Source organism: Balaenoptera musculus, chromosome 5, assembly GCF_009873245.2.
Source record: "Balaenoptera musculus isolate JJ_BM4_2016_0621 chromosome 5, mBalMus1.pri.v3, whole genome shotgun sequence".
NCBI classification, from domain to species: domain Eukaryota; kingdom Metazoa; phylum Chordata; class Mammalia; order Artiodactyla; family Balaenopteridae; genus Balaenoptera; species Balaenoptera musculus.
Genome location: NC_045789.1, coordinates 29,294,946 through 29,313,477, shown reverse-complemented (window position 1 = coordinate 29,313,477; position 18,532 = coordinate 29,294,946). Strand labels below are relative to the sequence as shown.

Sequence of the window (18,532 nt, the reverse complement as noted above, 5' to 3'; positions counted from 1 at the left end):
AAAAAGAGAAAAAAATCCAAATAAAATAAAATAAAAAATTTAAAAAATTTATATTATTTGTATATTAGACAGAATCTGTACTAACATAAGCACACATGAGAATGACTTCCTACTTTGAATTAGTAAATCTGTCTTTAAAAACTGTGTGAGCAATGCGCATTTCCCCAAGTAACATCAAATAAGCATCAGCGTGTCTGTCAGATGGAAATTGTGCTGTATTCCTTATTATCAAAACAAATAGCACTACATGCATACACATCAATCTCTCTTTCTTAGTAAATCTGTTTCAGAATTCTGAGTTGTTTGGTGCAGAGCAATAGTTGTGTCTACAGTTGTGCTATAATACAAGAGTCAAAACAAAATAGTTGTTTTATTGAAGAAGCTAAGCCCTGGTTTAACATCTGCTTTTCATGCAATTAAAGAATATTTGACTGAACTAACAGAGTAAACCACACTCGGCAGTGTAGAGATATCAACAAATCTTGGTGATGGTAAATGAAGACCTTCTCCCCTCCCCAATTAATTTCCTTTAAACTTTTCATACCTCCATGAATTTTGACGTGGCATTGAGCATACAGGTTTTGTGCTGTTCACCCTTGTATTCAAAGGGCACCATGACGAAGCCGATTGCTTCGGGGATGGCCAGGATAAAAGAAAGGATCCAGATGGAGACAATCTCAATGGCTGTGACCAAGGGAATCCCAATTCCCTGAACACGACTCCAGGAGGCAACTGCTCTGTACCTAAAAAAAAGGGGGGGGGGTGATGGCACCAAGTGGTTAGGAAATTTTAAGTTTATTTCAATTAAATGAAAATTATAAATGCTGGAAAGATCCTTCCTTTGGCCAGTGACCAACCATTAGCTTTTTAGGAATTTTCTGTGAGTCCTGGTGTGAAAAACAAGTGGGGCTATTAAAAGTTCTACCCATTTGGAGTTCAACTGGCTGGCAGGCCTGAGTCTGAGATCTTCATTTGGGGCCTATCGAAATCTCATGAGAATTTACGATGTGGCAGCAGAGATGGGTGTGCTATGTTTATTAAGCTGGGGGGAAAATTGGATGATGGAAGGGGTAGTGAAAGCTGCTGGTACTTGTTATGGTAATGTCTTATTTCTGTTTCTATATTAAAAAAACTTGAAATATTATCTATGAAGTGGATCTAGATATCCTTAAGTTAATAGTGACCATAGATATTCCATTGTTTTCCCTCTTCCTCTACCCTCAAAATATGATCACAGTGGGCTTGTACCAGGTGGCTGTTTTAGTAAATAAATATTTATAATAATTATATTTGAAAATGTCAAAGAATAACTATATCTCTCCCATATGGCCCTGTGCTAGACTATATAAAACTGAGCTAAAGATAGCTTGGTTCCTAAACTTTAGGGTTTACAGTTTAATAGAAAAGAATGGTTCATACAGAAGCATAGGATATAAATATAACTGAACAATCATGCCAATCAAAGCACTAACTGGCATTAAGAAATTGTGTTTGCCTTATATTTTACATTAATATTTTATGATAATAATCACATTTAAATGTTAAGTCTGAAGAACGTTTGGTTTCAGAAACTCTATGCTCTTTGACCTGAGGTGATGGTCTGGTGCTAACTGCTTTCAGACTTACTATTAAGAAGGGACCTGTGGTACAGTATTTTTGTGACTTCATTCTTGAAATTTTTGCTGCTGTTGTAATGGAAAGGAAACATTCTCTTTTAATAGCTTTCATTAGATAGTGCCAGAAGAAGGCTGTAAAACAGACCGAGGCATTGAGACAGGTGCACATGGGTTTGCAGGCCAGGCAGCTTAATGGGAAAGATTAGTCAGCAACGCCAAGGCAAGATACAAGCTACCTATAGCCACCAAAATGAGCCCCTATCATTTATAGTTAGTGTTCTGTCTCAGTACAACTAAAAGGTACACCTGTGAAAACACAAGTCCTAGGAATTATGCTACCTTGTTCTTCACTGTAGATTAGAACCTATAGTTTTGGTATGCACAATGATGCCACGTGGCATATATACAGCACACTTTGCTGGAGAAATGTTTTGCAAAAGATTTTTAGGGTAAATAAGATTGGTGTACAATAAGAATCTCTGAAAAAGTCCAGATTACTTCAGAATGGAATAAAATACAGCTATGCAAACAGACCAAGAAAATCCTTTTACGATGTAGCCAACATTGCATTTTAAAATTTATGGTTATTACCAGTGGGATGAAGACTGCTATATATTCTGCTTTCTATTTCTGTTTACTTTTCTTTGCTGCCTTATTAGACTGGCAGCCTGATGTCCAGTAAAAGCTAAAAGGAACGGAGACAGAATGTCTATATCCCAAGGCTGGCGGTGAGTTATATCTGTTTCTTCTCCCCTCCTCTTATCAGGAAAGGTGATGTAAATAAAACACGTTATCTCTTAAGAGAGAAAGCCAGATTTCTTAGGCAGGATTGGAGATAAAATGTGGTTTAGAAAGAAAATGTGATCTACATGTTCTAATGATGAATATATTCACAGACCAGCGTCATTTTATAATGTGCCCATGAGTTCCCAGAATATTACATATCTATAATCCAATGTGAATTCAACATTTAAAAATAAATAGAAGTAATTTTTAGTGCCTAGTTGAGCAAATGATTCATAATCAGTCTGCTCCTTCATTAACCCACATGACTGAGAATTAGAATATTTCCCATCTGTAATCACACTGATCTTGATAACATCTCCATGAGATGAGAAAACAACCATAAGAGTGATTAGAAACACTCCCTTGTGATGATGGAGGTGCAGAAAGGTGTGGAAAATAAGAAATACTGGATGTTCCCAAAATGATTTCTATTTGGGTGATAATGACACAACAGATAATACACAATATGTTCTCCTTACTAGGTGTGATTATGAACAGCCTGCCAACAGAAACTTTTCCGGAATTAATCCCTCCTCTTTGAAATGCTTTCCTCACTTGGCTTTGACCACATTCTGCTGATGGGATTGACCACTCCATCTCATCTCCTTGGCTGGATCATGCCCACGCCTTAAATTCTTAGTGTTGGATTTCTCCTTAGTCCTTGCACCTCTTTTCTTTTCTATCTACACCCTCTCTCTTTGTGATCTCATCTAGTCTCATGGCTTTAGTATCATTTAAACTCTCTATATGCTGATAATTAATTCTCAAATTTATAACTCTAGCCTAGAGCCTCACCTCTAACTCTAGACTTGTATATCCACCTGCCTACTTGAGGTTTCCACTTGGATATCTAATAGGCACTGAAACTCACCCAAACCAGACTCCTGGTCTTCTTCCTTGCCCCCTTCCTTGCCTTCTCTCTAGTCTTTACCATCTCAGGCCCAGAACTTTGAAGTTAGCCTTCCCTCCTCTTTTTCTCTTCCACCACACATCCAGTTCTTTAGCACACCTTGCGACATTTTCCTTCAAAATGTATCCAGATGCAACCACTTCTCACCATCTCGCCAGTTACCACCTGCCTGGATTATTGTAATAGCTTCCTAACTGGTCTCCCTGTGTCCACTTCGCCCTCCTGCAGTCTGCCCTGAACACAGCAACCAGAGTGAGCCTGTTAAAATGTAAGCCAATCATGTCACCCCTCTGCTCAGATCCCCCAATGGGTTCCCACCCCAATGGGGATGCCTACAGGTGTCCTCAGAGCTGCCTCCTCACTTCCTTCAGATCTTTACGCAATGGTGTCTTTTCACAGAGGCCTTCCCTGAATACCCTATTTAAAACTGCCAGATTCCCCTCCAGATGTACCCTGTCCCACTCAGCCTGATTATTTTTCTCCATAGCACTTACTACTATCGGACCAATCAAATATTTTACTTATTTATTTTGTTTATGGTCTATGCCCACCTCTCCCTTTTGAATATAAGCTCCATAGGGCAGACATCTTGCATGTTGGTCACAAGACCTACAACAATAGGTGCTGAATAAATATCTGTTGAATTAAGCATCTTTCTTTGTTTGTTTCCTTACCATGCATTTGTCTTTATTGGCCAAAGCCAATATACATTCCAAAGAGTTTCTTATTTTTCAAGCCAGTCCTGAATTAGGCAACAGATAAAGAGCTAATACTTTCAGAATCCTAGAACACAATAATTTAAAACCAAGCAGGACCTCTGGGCTGATCTTTCTCCCTTTGTGTTCTCGTTGGGAACCTGAGGAAGGGTGTGTCACCAAGTCCTCTGCCTGGTCTCCAGTGAATGTGGGGCGCCTGGGCCGGGGCTCTGGTCTGCCAAGTCCCAGGGGAGTCTTTTCCCATGACACCACTGTGAACTCTGTCATGTGACATGCCAAAATACAAGAATAAATTACATGTTTTGTTTATGTAAAGATGTTTGTTACTGTATATGGCTATAAATAGATTTTTACATGTTTTCAAGGCTAGAGGCATTTAATGCATGTCTTTGAATCTTTAAGGTATGATCTGGGAAACTCATTAAACTGAAAATAAATATTGTTGAATGTACTTTAAAACAGTGTAAAAGAAAACTTCAATTCAAAAGATCACTTCAGCAAAATCTATTTTCATTTCTTCTTATTCTTTGACCACTTCTAATCTCATAAGTATCGTTTGAATATAATTATATTATAATCTTGTCAGTTACAATTTTGTTTTTGGCTTTATTTGCTTTTCATGTTTCTACATAGGCATGGCATTTATTAATTTCATGGCTACCCAGTATAACAAGATATTGATACAATTTACCTAAATCTTCCTCCTATGATCACATCATTTCTAGTGTTTCAAGGTTGTGGATAACATGCCTATAAATATGTTTGCACATACAGATTTTTTTTTCTTTTTGAATGATTTTCCTGGGTTAATTATCTTGAGTGACATTACTAAATCAAGGGAATGAAAAAGTAGCTTAAGTACCTTTAAAAAATGTTCCTCCTAAGTGCCTGTCAATGCTTGCCTTCATTAAAATTTATTTTTCTTCAGTTTTGCCACTTCCATAAGGTAAAGTGGCACTTATATCTTTATGTCTGCACATCTTTAACTGAGCAAATGTGACCCTTTGTAATGTTTGTTTATGATTTGTGTCTCCTATGTGTTAGGCAAACCAATTGCCATACAGAGGTGTGGGGGCAAAACGCCAGCAGGAAGAACTTTAAAGAGAAGCCAGGTGAAGTGGATTAAAAGATAGCTGCAGGAAGGAAACCATAAATAAGACGGAAAGACAACCCTCAGAATGGGAGAAAATATCTGCAGACAAAGCAACTGACAAAGGATTAATCTCCAAAATATACAAATAGCTCATGAAGCTCAATATCAAAAAAACAAACAACCCAATCCAAAAGTGGGCAGAAGACCTAAATAGACATTTCTCCAAAGAAAATATACAGATTGACAACAAACACATGAAAGGATGCTCAACATCACTAATCATTAGAGAAATGCAAATCACAACTACAGTGAGGTATCACCTCACACCGGTCAGAATGGCCATCATCAAAAAATCTACAAACAATAAATGCTGGAGAGGGTGTGGAGAAAAGGGAACCCTCTTGCACTGTTGGTAGGAACGTAAATTGATACAGCCACTATGGAGAACAGTATGGAGGTTCCTTAAAAAAGTAAAAATAGAACTACCATATGACCCAGCAATCCCACTACTGGAAATATCCCCTGAGAAAACCATAATTCAAAAAGAGTCATGTACCACAATGTTCATTGCAGCTCTATTTACAATAACCAGGACATGGAAGCAACCTAAGTGTCCATTGACAGATGAATGGATAAAGAAGATGCAGCACATATATACAATGGGATATTACTCAGCCATAAAAAGAAACGAAATTGAGGTATTTGTAGTGAGGTGGATGGACCTGGAGTCTGTCATACGGAGTGAAGTAAGTCAGAAAGAGAAAAACAAATACCGTATGCTAACACATATATATGGAATTAAAAAAAAAAAAAAGGTTCTGAAGAACCTAGGGGCAGGACAGGAATAAAGACGCAGATGCAGAGAATGGACTTGAGGACACGGGGAGGGGGAAGGGTAAGCTGGGATGAAGTGAGAGAGTGGCATGGACATATATCCACTACCAAATGTAAAATAGATAGCTAGTGGGAAGCAGCTGCATAGCACAGGGAGATCAGCTTGGTGCTTTGTGTCCACCTAGAGGGGTGGGATAGGGAGGGTAGGAGGGAGACGCTAGAGGGAGGAGATATGGGGATATATGTATATGTATAGCTGATTCACTTTGTTATACAGCAGAAACTAACACACCATTGTAAAGCAATTATACTCCAATAAAGATGTTAAAAAAAAAAAAGATAGCTGCAGAGAATGAAATAATGCCATTTGCAGCAACATGGATGGACCTAGAGATTACTAAGTGAAGTAAGTCAGAGAAAGACAAATATCATATGATATCATTTATATGTGGAATCTAAAAAAAAATGATACAAATGAATTTATTTACAAAACAGAGACAGACTCACAGACATAGAAAACATATTTATGGTTACCAAAGGGGGAAGGGGGGGAAGGGATAATTTAGGAGCTTGGGATTAGCCGATACAAACTACCATATATAAAATATATAAACAACAAGGTCCTACTGTATAGCACAGGGAACTATATTCAATATCTTGTAATAACCTATAATGGAAAAGAATCTGAAAAAGGATATATATTTATATATGTATAACTGAATCACCTTGCTCTACACCAGAAACTAACACAACATTATAAATCAACTATACTTCAACAACAACAAAAGAAAAATTAATAATAATAAAAAAGAAAGATAGCTGCAGATATTTGGTCATTTCTTCAGTTGGGTCCTTCATCTGGGCTGGCCTGTGGCTCCTTTGACCAGCTGAGCGCAGCTGGAATGATGCTTTGTCAGTTTCATGCCTGGCCTCTGAATGGAGCAGCAGGTCCCACCCTGGAGCCCTGAGCCCGCTGGAGGGGTGTTGAACAGCCCTGGACTTCACGGAGAGGGGGATGGGCTCCGCTGAGCTCAGATGTCCAGCTGTTCTTGCCAAGGGGCCAGTCATGTGAGTCTTGGACCCATGAAGCAAGCTCAGCGGCCAGCTGAACTCCACCGTGAGACCGCAGTCGAAGTAACAAGGAGCGGAAGAACCGCCCAAGTCCCTGACCCACAACATGGTCAGATAATAAGAAAATGGTGGTCATTCTAAACCACTAAGTTTGGGGGTAGTTTGTTATCAAAGAAAAATGAGGTAGCAAGATTAACCAGTCACCTGATCTTGACAATAGAAATAAGAGAAAAGAACGAATAACTATGTGCGACAGGGAACAGACCCCCAAATGAGATCACAAGTTGCCCTACACCCAGCGTGAAAGGAAAATCATAGCACCAGGAGAATAAGGAGAAACCAAGCCCAAGTCTAAGTAAAAATGAAGTTTTTTAGAATATCACTTCCATGCTTTCTTGAGTTAGGATAAACCTTTGAGAATATCATAGAGACCACTAAGCAATTACTGGAAATGAGGGATGAAGAACTGGCTTTGAGTTTGAGGCAAATCAAAGTGCGTTAGTAATGGATCCTTACAACTTTCCCAGGTATCTAATTACACATCATCTGGAGTAGTTGTTAAAAGAGTTATATCTTTTCACAGCCTCTTTCCCTAGGCAACTTTTAAGTACAATCTGGAGCTGTACCCAGACCTTTTTTACTGGTCTGACCCCCATCATTTTCTACTTTAAACATGACTGTTAACCTCACAAAGAATAGCATTGAATTCCTCTTCCCAATCCCTGCCCCTTCTTTTTTCCCCCCTGAAACAAACTCAGAGTAACTTGTAAAGCTTGTCACTTATGGCAGGTAAGAATACCTATTTGCACTATTGGTAATGGCTGGTTATTCATGTTTTGTTGGGAAAAATTCATTCATTTTAGAAGTATACTGCTTTAGCATTAGACAGAACTATTTCACTGATAAAGCTTGGACAGAGGTCAAAATTTGTTTCTAGATTGCCCCAGTCTTTTTCTGAAATTCCTGTTTTATCTTATTCTTAAGTAACTAATGATGTGAAATAAAAATAAATAATAGATTTGAGGAAGAATTAGTGAAAAGCTTTAATAAGACAAGTCCATAGTTGAAATGAACAATGGGAAGTCCCATTCTGGTACAAGGGATGCACTTTCTCTGTCTTGTTTACCTTATTCAGATTAAAAGCCTGGAGTGAGGAAGCTAGACTTTTTCTTTGATCCTAAAGTATTAGTATTCACTGAGCAATCAATGAAGTAATGGAGAAATTGTATAAAACTTGGATGAATAGTTACATTCATTATTTTCCCTCAAAAACAACAACTCTGAAATGAGAGATAATCATCATATTTAAAAAACAAATCCAAAAAAATCACGGGAACTCTTTCTGGGCCGTAATTTGATTCAGCTCATAGAATGAAGGCAGGGATTCCCAAGTTGCAAATCGTTTCGTAACAGGTTCCAATTTCCCTCTTTTTACTCCTTGCTTTGTTTTTGTTTTTGTTTTTTGTTTTTTTTTTAAATAAAAGCATTTTCTTATTTTTAGAAGAATATTATGCAACCGAATCAAGATTCAAAGCAAATTGTATCTTATCTTCAGAAATCAAGTGTGAATGATTCATTCTCTAGTGTGAAAGCTTTTGAAATAGAAATGTCAAAATAGATTCCCTACATACCGGTCCCAAAGTTGAGAGTCAGTACCAAATGAAATGTAAAAATAATAAAGAAAGGACCCAGGGAACAAAGGACGGTGAGTTGATTACCCAGAAAAAACCTCCTGGATTCAGGCAGATTTTGGCGAAAGTGGAATTTTAAAACGGTTCTTCTCCTTGATCTAAAACTGAGGTTAAGTCTTAATGAAATAAATGCTTGACATTCTTTTTTCTTTCTTTCTTTTTTCAAACCAAGAACATTTCATGTGCTACATAACTGACAGCTTGTGATTGAACACTGAGTTAATTTTTCTCCATGCATGAGGTATGGGAGGACGTGGTGTGGGTGAGGTATCCCTACACCAGAAACAGGAATCTGTGACCTAATCCCTCCATTTCTCCATCCCATCATCTCCCACCACCCCCTTCTCCCTGCCTACAGGTAAGGTTTATACTGGGGAGATTGAAGCTCAGCAAGATCGTCCTCTGAGGTTCCCCCAAGGAAGAAAGAGGCAGCAGAACAAGGTGAGCTAGAGAAGGAATGGAGGGTTTTGATGATTTAGGTGGCTGGGGAATCCAACTGCCTGAGCACTTCCCTTCTGCACTTCTTTTTCCCTGGTTCCCAGGTCATTGTCTTCACAACCATGGAAACTCCTAAAGAACAGCAGCCAGGACTGATTCTTCATGTCTGTACATCTTACCCTTCTTGCTGAGTCTCTCTGTTGAACTAAATTATGAATTATGCTTCTTAATCTAGGGATAATTCATGATACAGTATATCACTGAGGAATAAGTGCCCTAAAGTATTTTTCAATCAAGAAAAAAATTTATTAAATAGATTCATACGAACTACAAAAGGGACCACTATACCATGGCACATAACACTATTCAGAGCATATACTCTAATTTTTGTAACAAGAAAATATATTGCAGGGATGAAAAGTTGCCTATATTTCTTATCAAACCAAGCAAATTCTTTCCTCTCCTTGGCCTCTCTTTTCATCAATGCCTCTCTTCTCAGAGGATTATACCCAGCTGCCTTAAAAAAGGTTTTACTATTTATAGGAGCCAAGCATCTTCCTTGTCTTCCTTCTCCTGTTTTTCATTCTTGTTTGTCATGGGCTGTCCTTGTCTGGGTTTGGTTAGATGTTTCCTCGGAGGTGCAGTTTTCTTAGAACACTGAGTGACCCTTTCCTAAAACTCATTATCATCCTATTTTTACCTAAACTTTGGGACAAAGTTTAATTTTTTAAATAAAATGCTGTTTTCCCAAATTTGATGGTGCTTTTGTAAAGGCAAGAGTAGGCATGGAAGTAACTCTGAGCTGGGCATGTACATGTATTTCTCCACACACACACAGGCCTACATATGCTTGTGTTTTAGAGCTACCTAGTCATAGGAAATTAGTGTTAATTTAAAATAAAGGTCATAGGAATGAGCTGGGCAAATGAGAAAAATAAAATGTAGGGAATAGCATGAAGTAAATAAGGAAAATGGGTCACAGAAAATAAAATAAACTTTTATAAGTTGTTTTCTGCTTGCAGAAGAATGTTATGCCTGTTACTCTATCCTTTGACATAACTACTACTACTATTTATCATATTCCTTTCAAGGAATTTTATATTCATATACTTATACATATAAATTGCATTTCATCCCTATCCATTTCCCTAATACAAGACTGCTTTCAACTTTTTCTTTAAATGATCTTGTAAAGCAGGGGTTCACAACACCTGGGCCATGGACGGGTACCAGCCCATGACCAGTTAGGAAGAGGGCTGCACAGCAGGAGGTGAGCGGCAGGTGAGCGAGAAAAGCTTCGTCTGTATTTACAGCCGCTCCCCATTGCTCGTATTACTGCCTGAGCTCTGCCTACTGTCAGATCAGTGGCGGCATTAGATTCTCATAGGAGTGCAAACCCTACTGTGAACTGTGCATGCGAGGGATCTGGGTTGCGTGTTCCTTATGAGAATCTAATGCCTGATGATCTGAGGTGGAGCTGAGGCAGTGATGCTAGCGCTGGGGAGTGCCTGCAAATACAGATTATCATTAGCAGAGAGGTTTGACTGCATAGAAACCATAATAAATCAATTGCTTGCAGACTCATATCAAAACCCTATCAGTGAGTGGCAAGTGAAAACAAGCCCAGGGCTCCCACTGATTCTGCATTATGGTGAGCTGTATAATTATTTCATTATATATTATAATGTAATAATAATAGAAGTAAAGTGCACAATAAATGTAATGCACTTGAATCATCCCGAAACCATCCCCCACCCACCCCGGTCCATGGAAAAATTGTCTTCCATGAAACCGGTCCCTGGTGCCAAAAAGGTTGGGGACCGCTGTTGTAAGGAACATCTTTGTACCTGACTTCTTTGTTCAAACTTTGGATCATTTCCATAGAATTGATCGTAAAAATTGTAATTACGGGGTCAGAAGGCAAAAACATTTGTAGGACTTTAGTTTCTTGAAGGGCTGTTCAATTCCCTACTACCACCAGATTTTGAGAAACATGCCTTTTAATGAGAATTTCTTTGATAACGTGAACATGATTCATATGTTAGTCATTCTAATTTCTTCTTTGGTGATTTTTACACTCATGCCCTTTTTATATGGAAGTAGTAAGATTTTAATTACTATTTGTATGGCTTCTTTAAATACCAAGAATATTAACATGTTGTAGTTTTGCTGCAAATATTTTCCCTGGATTACTGCTTTATTTATTTGTTTTTTAATTTTATGAATGTTTGATATTCACGTTTTAAAATTTTATGTCCTGAAATGCGTTTATAGTTTTATTCAGATTTTCTACCATCCACTTTAGGTTCAAAAAGTCTTCCTTTTCTAGAGATCAGAAACATATTGGTTTATTTTCTTCTATTGCTCTATGGTTTGAGTTTTTGCATGCTTGTGCATAGTGGTTAAGAACACACACTACTTTTATTTGATTATGGCTCCAAAACTTAGTAGCCAAGTGGCCTTGATTAAGCCCTTTCGACCTCAGCTTCCTCATCTGTAAAATGGGGATAATTATAGCACCATCACAGGTGTTGTTATAAGGATTAAATAAAATAATTTCTGGAAAGTATTTTTAACAGGGCCTGGTACATACTAATACTCAATAAATGGTAATAATTATAAATATTATTACTGATATATAGTACAAAATAAGACTTTAACATGTTTTTTCCCCCAGATGGTACATAGTACTGTTTATTGATGAATCTTTCCTTTCCCCATTAAAGTGATTTCAGCCTATATTATGTTCTTGTACACTCTGACACCTGTTTCTGTTTTTCCCATTGATTTGTCAATGTGTTTATGTGTGTGTACCACATTGTTTTAAAACTGTAGCTTTATAACATTTAAGAATATCATATAGGAAGAATATGCGTATAGGAAACATAATTCTTTTTAAAATTGTCATGATTATTTTCTTATTTCTTTTCCCCATATGGGTTTTAGAGTTATATTATAATTTAAAATTTAATTGGATATTATAATGAAAATACCTAGCTACATCTCTAAATATACAACTTGATAAATACAGGTAGGAAAAATTTTTCATGTATTAGTAATATAATAGATATAATTTAATGACTTTAATTTTTAGATAATACAATACTTTAGATACAAGAGGAAATGATATTATTGGGGTGCTAGGAGTGGGAACAGCAGAATGAGAATTCATTAGTGAATAAAATCCAGATTATAAATGCTTGCTCAAGTTTTTAGGACATGGTCACAAGTAGCATAATCTATTATTTGTCAAGTGAAAGTGATACAGTGGCCATCTATTGTATGTAAATATTTTTATGCAGCAGCCCTTAACATCTGATATGATGCAGAAGAAAACTACGTAGACCTCAGGTTTTCCTGGGAATCACTGTGAATCCTACTAATAGGTGATGAAATTATTTCTGATCTTTGTGTTTACCACTGCAGTGGTAGCATTTTTGTCAATAGCATTACTGCAGTTTAAACTACTAATGGAATTTTTTTTGTTTTAATTTCAGCAATAAATTTATTTTTAATAACACTACTAAACATTTTGTTTAGTGTTTCACAATTATTATAACCATAAATTTATAACAAGGATACCATTATAATTCTCTACTACCAATGGAATGAGTATTTTTATGTTTTAACAATAACACTTTTGGTCCTGAAAATTAATTGTTAACGATAAATAATAGAATATCTGTAAACACTAAAATGTTCTTTAAGAAAGTGGGCCTTTTATTTCTATGATGATGGGACTTAGGTGCTCTGATAAAGTGATTGTCAGAGTGTGAAAGGAAAAATGAAAACCTCTTCTAAATTGTAGGTAAACCACCTAAATAGGACATTAAACAGCATTTGCAAAGGATTATTTTCAATATAAAAAAGCACCACAAAACGTGTTATAGAGTTCCTAACTTCATTTTTTATAATTCCTGCTATGAAAATTAGAAGGTATAGAAAATACCTTCTAGAAGTTCATGGAATTCAGAAGGACTTCTTTCTTGACGCCTTGACATCCATGTTTGAGAAGAATTCTGGAAAGACTCTGAGATACTTGATGGTTTTTTTCAGAGTTGGATCAAGGGGTGCTTCTGTTGTCCTCTTTTTAAAAATTAGGAAGCATTTCAGGTATTCAGAAAAGCATAGATTAGAACATAATTCTGAGTACTCACCACTCAGTTCAACTAATCAAGCATTAGAAATACAATTGAACAGTATCTTCTTTTTTCTAATGAGAAATCTACCATTGAAAATACAGAATTTGGATGTCCTAGAATTTCCTTTTCCAACATTCATTCCATCTAACATGTTCCTTTTTCCTTCGTTGCCATAAGGATGTCAAACGGATATAGTTGGTGAAATGCTCTCGGTACAAGTTGCCTGAACCAAAGATGGCTGGTAATCAGCAACTGTGGAAAGCAATTCTAAACAGTAGAGCAAGATTGCTAGTATTTTCATTCCTGGGAACTAATGAACAACTGTCTTGAACACCAATTCTCAAGGCTCCTCGAGTTCTCTTCTTTCTGAGAAAACTGCTTTTCTAAACCCAACAACAGAGTAAAGGGAAAGAACCACGTTACCTGTCAACACTGAGAGCACAGAGATTGAGGACGGTGATCCCCACTGAGGACTTCTGCAAAAAGGGGAACAACTTGCAGAGAAATACGCCAAAGTCATTGTGATCAAAAGGCCAGCGCCCAGCCAGCAGCTGAAAAAAGGAAAGAGCATGGTAAGAAATGGCAGAGCCAGCATAGGATACACGGACACTTATATTTCTAATTAGGCTTCCAAACTTCTAAATTTTATTGTTCACTATGCTTTTCAGTTAGTGTGGTAGCAATAGAGTATTATCATCATTTTTTTTCATATTTTAAAGCCTCAGCAATTTTTTAATCCTGAACAATGTGGAGAGTGATAAATATAATAACAAGAGATAAAACTTTGATCTTATAGGAAGTAGTCACGCCGCCTAATTTTCAAAGAGGAGCAAAATTTGGGGGTTTGGATGACAGCTTAATTGAGAAGCAGGCAGTCATCTCTGATCGAGTCTTACTAAATCCTGAGTAAAATGAATCAGTTTCAGCTAGTGGCATTGGGAGATTATATTATCTCCTGACAATCAGCCAAAGCTCTGAATAAGATGTTCTGGAGAATACTGGGAAAATGAAGTGGTTTAGAATGTACTGGCTTTGCCGGCTGGTTAACAGCTAAAGCCACTTGAAACTCACCTTTTCCTCCATGCTTAACTTGCTGCCCTGCTTCAGCAGGTGTGACACCAGTGGCCTATCTTTATTTAGGCTCAGATTTTCCTTTATCATACAAGAAAATGTGGTTACTGTGACCTGTTTGTAGCATTTGCAGGGACATCTATTCTTCCACGTTGACAATTTGAAATTTTTGTTCCAGGGAGAGGGTGATGACCCTCTAGGGGCTGTGGTGAGTAGCAAGAACATAAATCCTCTGTGAATTGCTGATATCTAATTAGAGATATCTGATTAGGTATCGTACTAGAAGCATGGCCTTAAATAATAGCTCAGCTACCTAAAAGGAGGAAGTCTCTGCTGAATATCTATGATGCCTTTTCAAGAGTAAAAATGGTATTGATGTCCTTTCTTATGTTTGCTTAGTGACTCAGAATTTAAACTTACTCCACTCAATAGGAAATAATATTGTACTAACTTGACAAACTTCTTTGTTTTGCAGAGTACCTATCGCCATAGTAACTCTAAGTTGACCTTCCAATTTCGTTCTACCATTTCTAAAAGAGTAAGGTTTAATTTCATGGTTGGCGTGGTCATTAATATGAGTCCATGGAAAGAGGACAGGAAACTATTACCCGAGAAATACAAAATCAGAACTTATGCATTTTGAGAGTTTAGTAACATAGGGCTATCTATAATTCTATTTTTTATGGCTAAGATCCTGTTTGACTTAAATTCTGATGTTCTCTCTTTTTGGTTTTCAAACATATTTCCCTTCTTCTGAGTAGTTTTCTAAAAGACCTTTTCCTTCAATCCAGCCCTACCGCTGGTCTCTTCTTCCTCTCACTCTAACTGGTCTTGATTGGTGTCTTCTCAGAATTTCCATAAATCCCTTTGTCCAAGGACAACCAGTGGGCTCTTCACAGAAATACTGCCCTAAACTCTGACAGTTCTCATGAAGCTAGAAAATAATTATACCATTGCTGATTGCTAGTTATGAATGCCTGATGCAAGTAAACACATAAAACATTATTTCTGAGATGAATCACCCCCTAAAAAGAAAACCTGAAAATTACTTTTGTACACAGTGAGAGTTTAGTATTTTGTCCCAGAACTGTAATTCTCCACTAAAGACTAGAGAGATGTAATTAAAATGTGTAAGGATTGTTATAGGATAAGTTTTGGAACAGTTGAATTGTTATGGTTGGTTCATTCCCGGAGACAGAGGATCCTGAAATCTATGTGGATGGATTTCCCAATTCACACATCCAACAATGAGAGAAAAGAAAAGGATGTTTCTGGCTTAACAAGGGAGACTCTGAAATCCCGTGCAGGTCTAAGTAACAAGTGCTAAGAAAAATGATCTGGGAGAACCCACGACAGAGCATGTATTGTTTCAGGCCCTTCCAATCTCAATTGAAATATTTTTTTTTTCATGCTTGCTTAAACTTTTAATTAGGATTAGGTGTAAAGGAAGCACTCAAGAGAAAGATATCATGGAATTGGTGAGCACCAAATAGATCACAGAATTGTCTTTCTTTGACACAAATAGATGTTTGGTTATTTTTGTTGTTCTATTTTTTTTTTGTTTTTCTTTGCCAGCATTGATTCTTCTTGGGAATTACTGACAAAGGAGAATGAAAGAAATCATTGGAAAAAAATTTAAGGTACAATCACAGTGTAGACATCCCTGACGTATATCCACTTCATTCTCAAGGGATGTATGGATAGTAACCGTTCTCATGCTGCCAGCAGGAAATTAGGGTCCTACCTGCAGGCAACTTCTCTTTCTGGTTAAAGCTGGCTTCCTCAAAGAGGCCCTGCTTAACTACCCAATCCCAAGTAGGACCTGCTTGTTAACCTCTTTCATGGAACCAATATTGGAGTAATCTTAGATTCAAAGACTCCTTTCAGCCCACTCTGTCTTAGCAAGAAAACATATACAAAAGGAAGACATCAAAGAGACATAGAGTATAGCTCACCTATTCTTCTCTTATTTAGAAGAGGCATTTTGGAGCTTATGAAAGACTACAGGAAATGTATCCTTTCTGTTATTTATTAGCGTTTAAAATGGAAAATACAATATTTAAAATGGTAAAAGTTAAGCTGTATAAAAACTTGTATAATGAAAAGTTAAGTCTCCCTTCTATTCAAGACCCCTTAATTCCCTGCCCAAAGGCAACCACTGTTAATTATAAATTGTGTTTTCTTCCGGAAAACTCCCTATGTACATAAATCCTGTTTGTTTGTTTTTTTAAAAAATCAGAACATTATGGAAATAATACCTTTCAGCAGTCTTTTATGATTTTGTTTCCTAGAGCAGACTTCTGGGAAGCAGTTCTATTGCCTAATTAAAATGTTTTGATTTTTTAAAAGCACGTTGAGGAAAACCACTTAGACTAGGATAGGAAAAGATAAAGAACTGCTTAGCATAAACAGACCATGGTAAAAGAACTAGTTGATTTCATTATTGTTAACAAGCTAATATCAATTCATTGAAAGAAAAACCAACCCAGTCTGACAGACTAACAAGTCGGATTGGTTCAAGGGTAAATCTGGAACCTTGGAGCAGACATAGCTTATTTTTGCCATAAGAGGGTCTGTGCTTTTATGTAACCCTCATATTTATAACTTCCAAGGGCAGCACACAGTACCTCGTATGTAGTAGGTGTTGAACAAATTAACGATTTCAACTCACTAATTCAGGGAAATATTTTCACATTTTGAAATTTGATAGCACCAATTTTCCACAGAAAACACATTCACCTTATAATTTACTTTCTATTTAAAAGTCATTTAACAGTATCTGAAAGTAGTATTTCCACTCTTTATGTTGAAACAAACAATGCACCGTTCAACTAGTTGTTGGAGGAGGTGGGAGAATACAGTTCTGTTGAAAAGTCCACGGTAAAGAGGGGCTGCCAAACACTTTGCTCGGAGAGCCCTCCCTTTGTGCTGAGACTGTCCAGCTTGATAAGAGCCACAGAGCAGGCACCTGAAGATGACGCCCGTCCTATGGTCCAATCGGGTTCTCAAGTGGACCACAGAGGAACAGCCGAGGGCAACCTAGGCAGCAGAGGGTCATCTGCTGAGCATGGATTTTGCTTTAGGACTTTTCTGAGGGGACTTTTCTTCAGCTGAAACGTAATTAAAGTCCTGATCTCCACCTGAAAACTAAAGCACTACTAAATGGCACAAATTAATGTAGAAATTCTGTATTTGTGTGGCTGATTCGGATTGTGGAAAAATCAACATAAAATTGGTAGGCTGCATTTTTAAACCTGTCGAAACAGATTTACCTAAGGACTTGTACCACATGATCCACCAATAAGCACCCTGTTTTTAGAATGACTAGATCCAAAAGCAGGATGTCTGGCCACTACTATATATGGTACAAAGCAATTTCTACTTAGTTGTGATCTTTTATTGATAGTATGTACAACGTACCTGCTTATGTCAGCTTTCTGGAACGTACCTGACAACGAGTAAGCAAAAATGTAAGGCGCCAAATGGTTGCTGTGAAATTTATGCCCTGAAGTTCACGTCCTTGACTTACGGGCGAACGGTCTGAGTCTTCCCCGCAGGTTGATTTGTTTTTACTTTACACCCATTTTTATTGTTCTTTTTAAATGGTTCTGTTATTTGTGCATTGCACATCCAAAGCTACTCATCAATACAAACCCTCCTGAGTAATGGTTCTCAGCCTTGGCTGTACATTAGAATGATTGAGGGAGCTTTTAAAAATACCAATGCCCAGGCCATGACCCTAGATGACTGCTCTTCATTGTGGGGTGCTTTGTCTCCCAGGGAACATTTGGCAACGTCTGGAGACATTTTTCGTTATTACAAATTGTTGAGAGGCTACTAACATCTGGTAGGTAGAGGCCAGGGATGCTGTTAAATATCTTGCAATGCACAGGCCAGGACCTCTAATGAACAATTATCTAGCCCAAAATGTCAGTAGCGCTGAGGTGAAAAACCCTGTCCTAGGCCAATTAAATCAGGATCTCTGGAGTTGGGGCACAAGCCCGGAAGTTTTTAAAGCTTCCAGGTGATTCCAATGTACAGCCAAGGTTGAGAATCACTGCTTTAGCACACTTGTTTTCAAGCTTCAGCAGGTTCAGCGTCATCTGAGGGCCTATTAAACCACACTGCTGCGCGCCCCCTGCCCCGAGCTCCTGATTCGGTAGG

At 37.5% G+C, this 18,532-nt stretch overlaps 1 protein-coding gene across 1 annotated transcript in view; it reads right to left on the bottom strand.

The window, feature by feature from the left end:
- EDNRA (endothelin receptor type A) overlaps positions 1-18,532 on the bottom strand; it is a 61,320-nt gene that overhangs the window by 12,961 nt on the left and 29,827 nt on the right. The window contains exons 3-4 of the mRNA XM_036853736.1: positions 13,721-13,848; positions 545-743 (exon numbers count right to left, since the gene is read on the bottom strand). Of these exons, the coding sequence (XP_036709631.1) occupies positions 545-743; positions 13,721-13,848 (327 nt within the window). The remainder of the gene's footprint in view (positions 1-544; positions 744-13,720; positions 13,849-18,532) is intronic.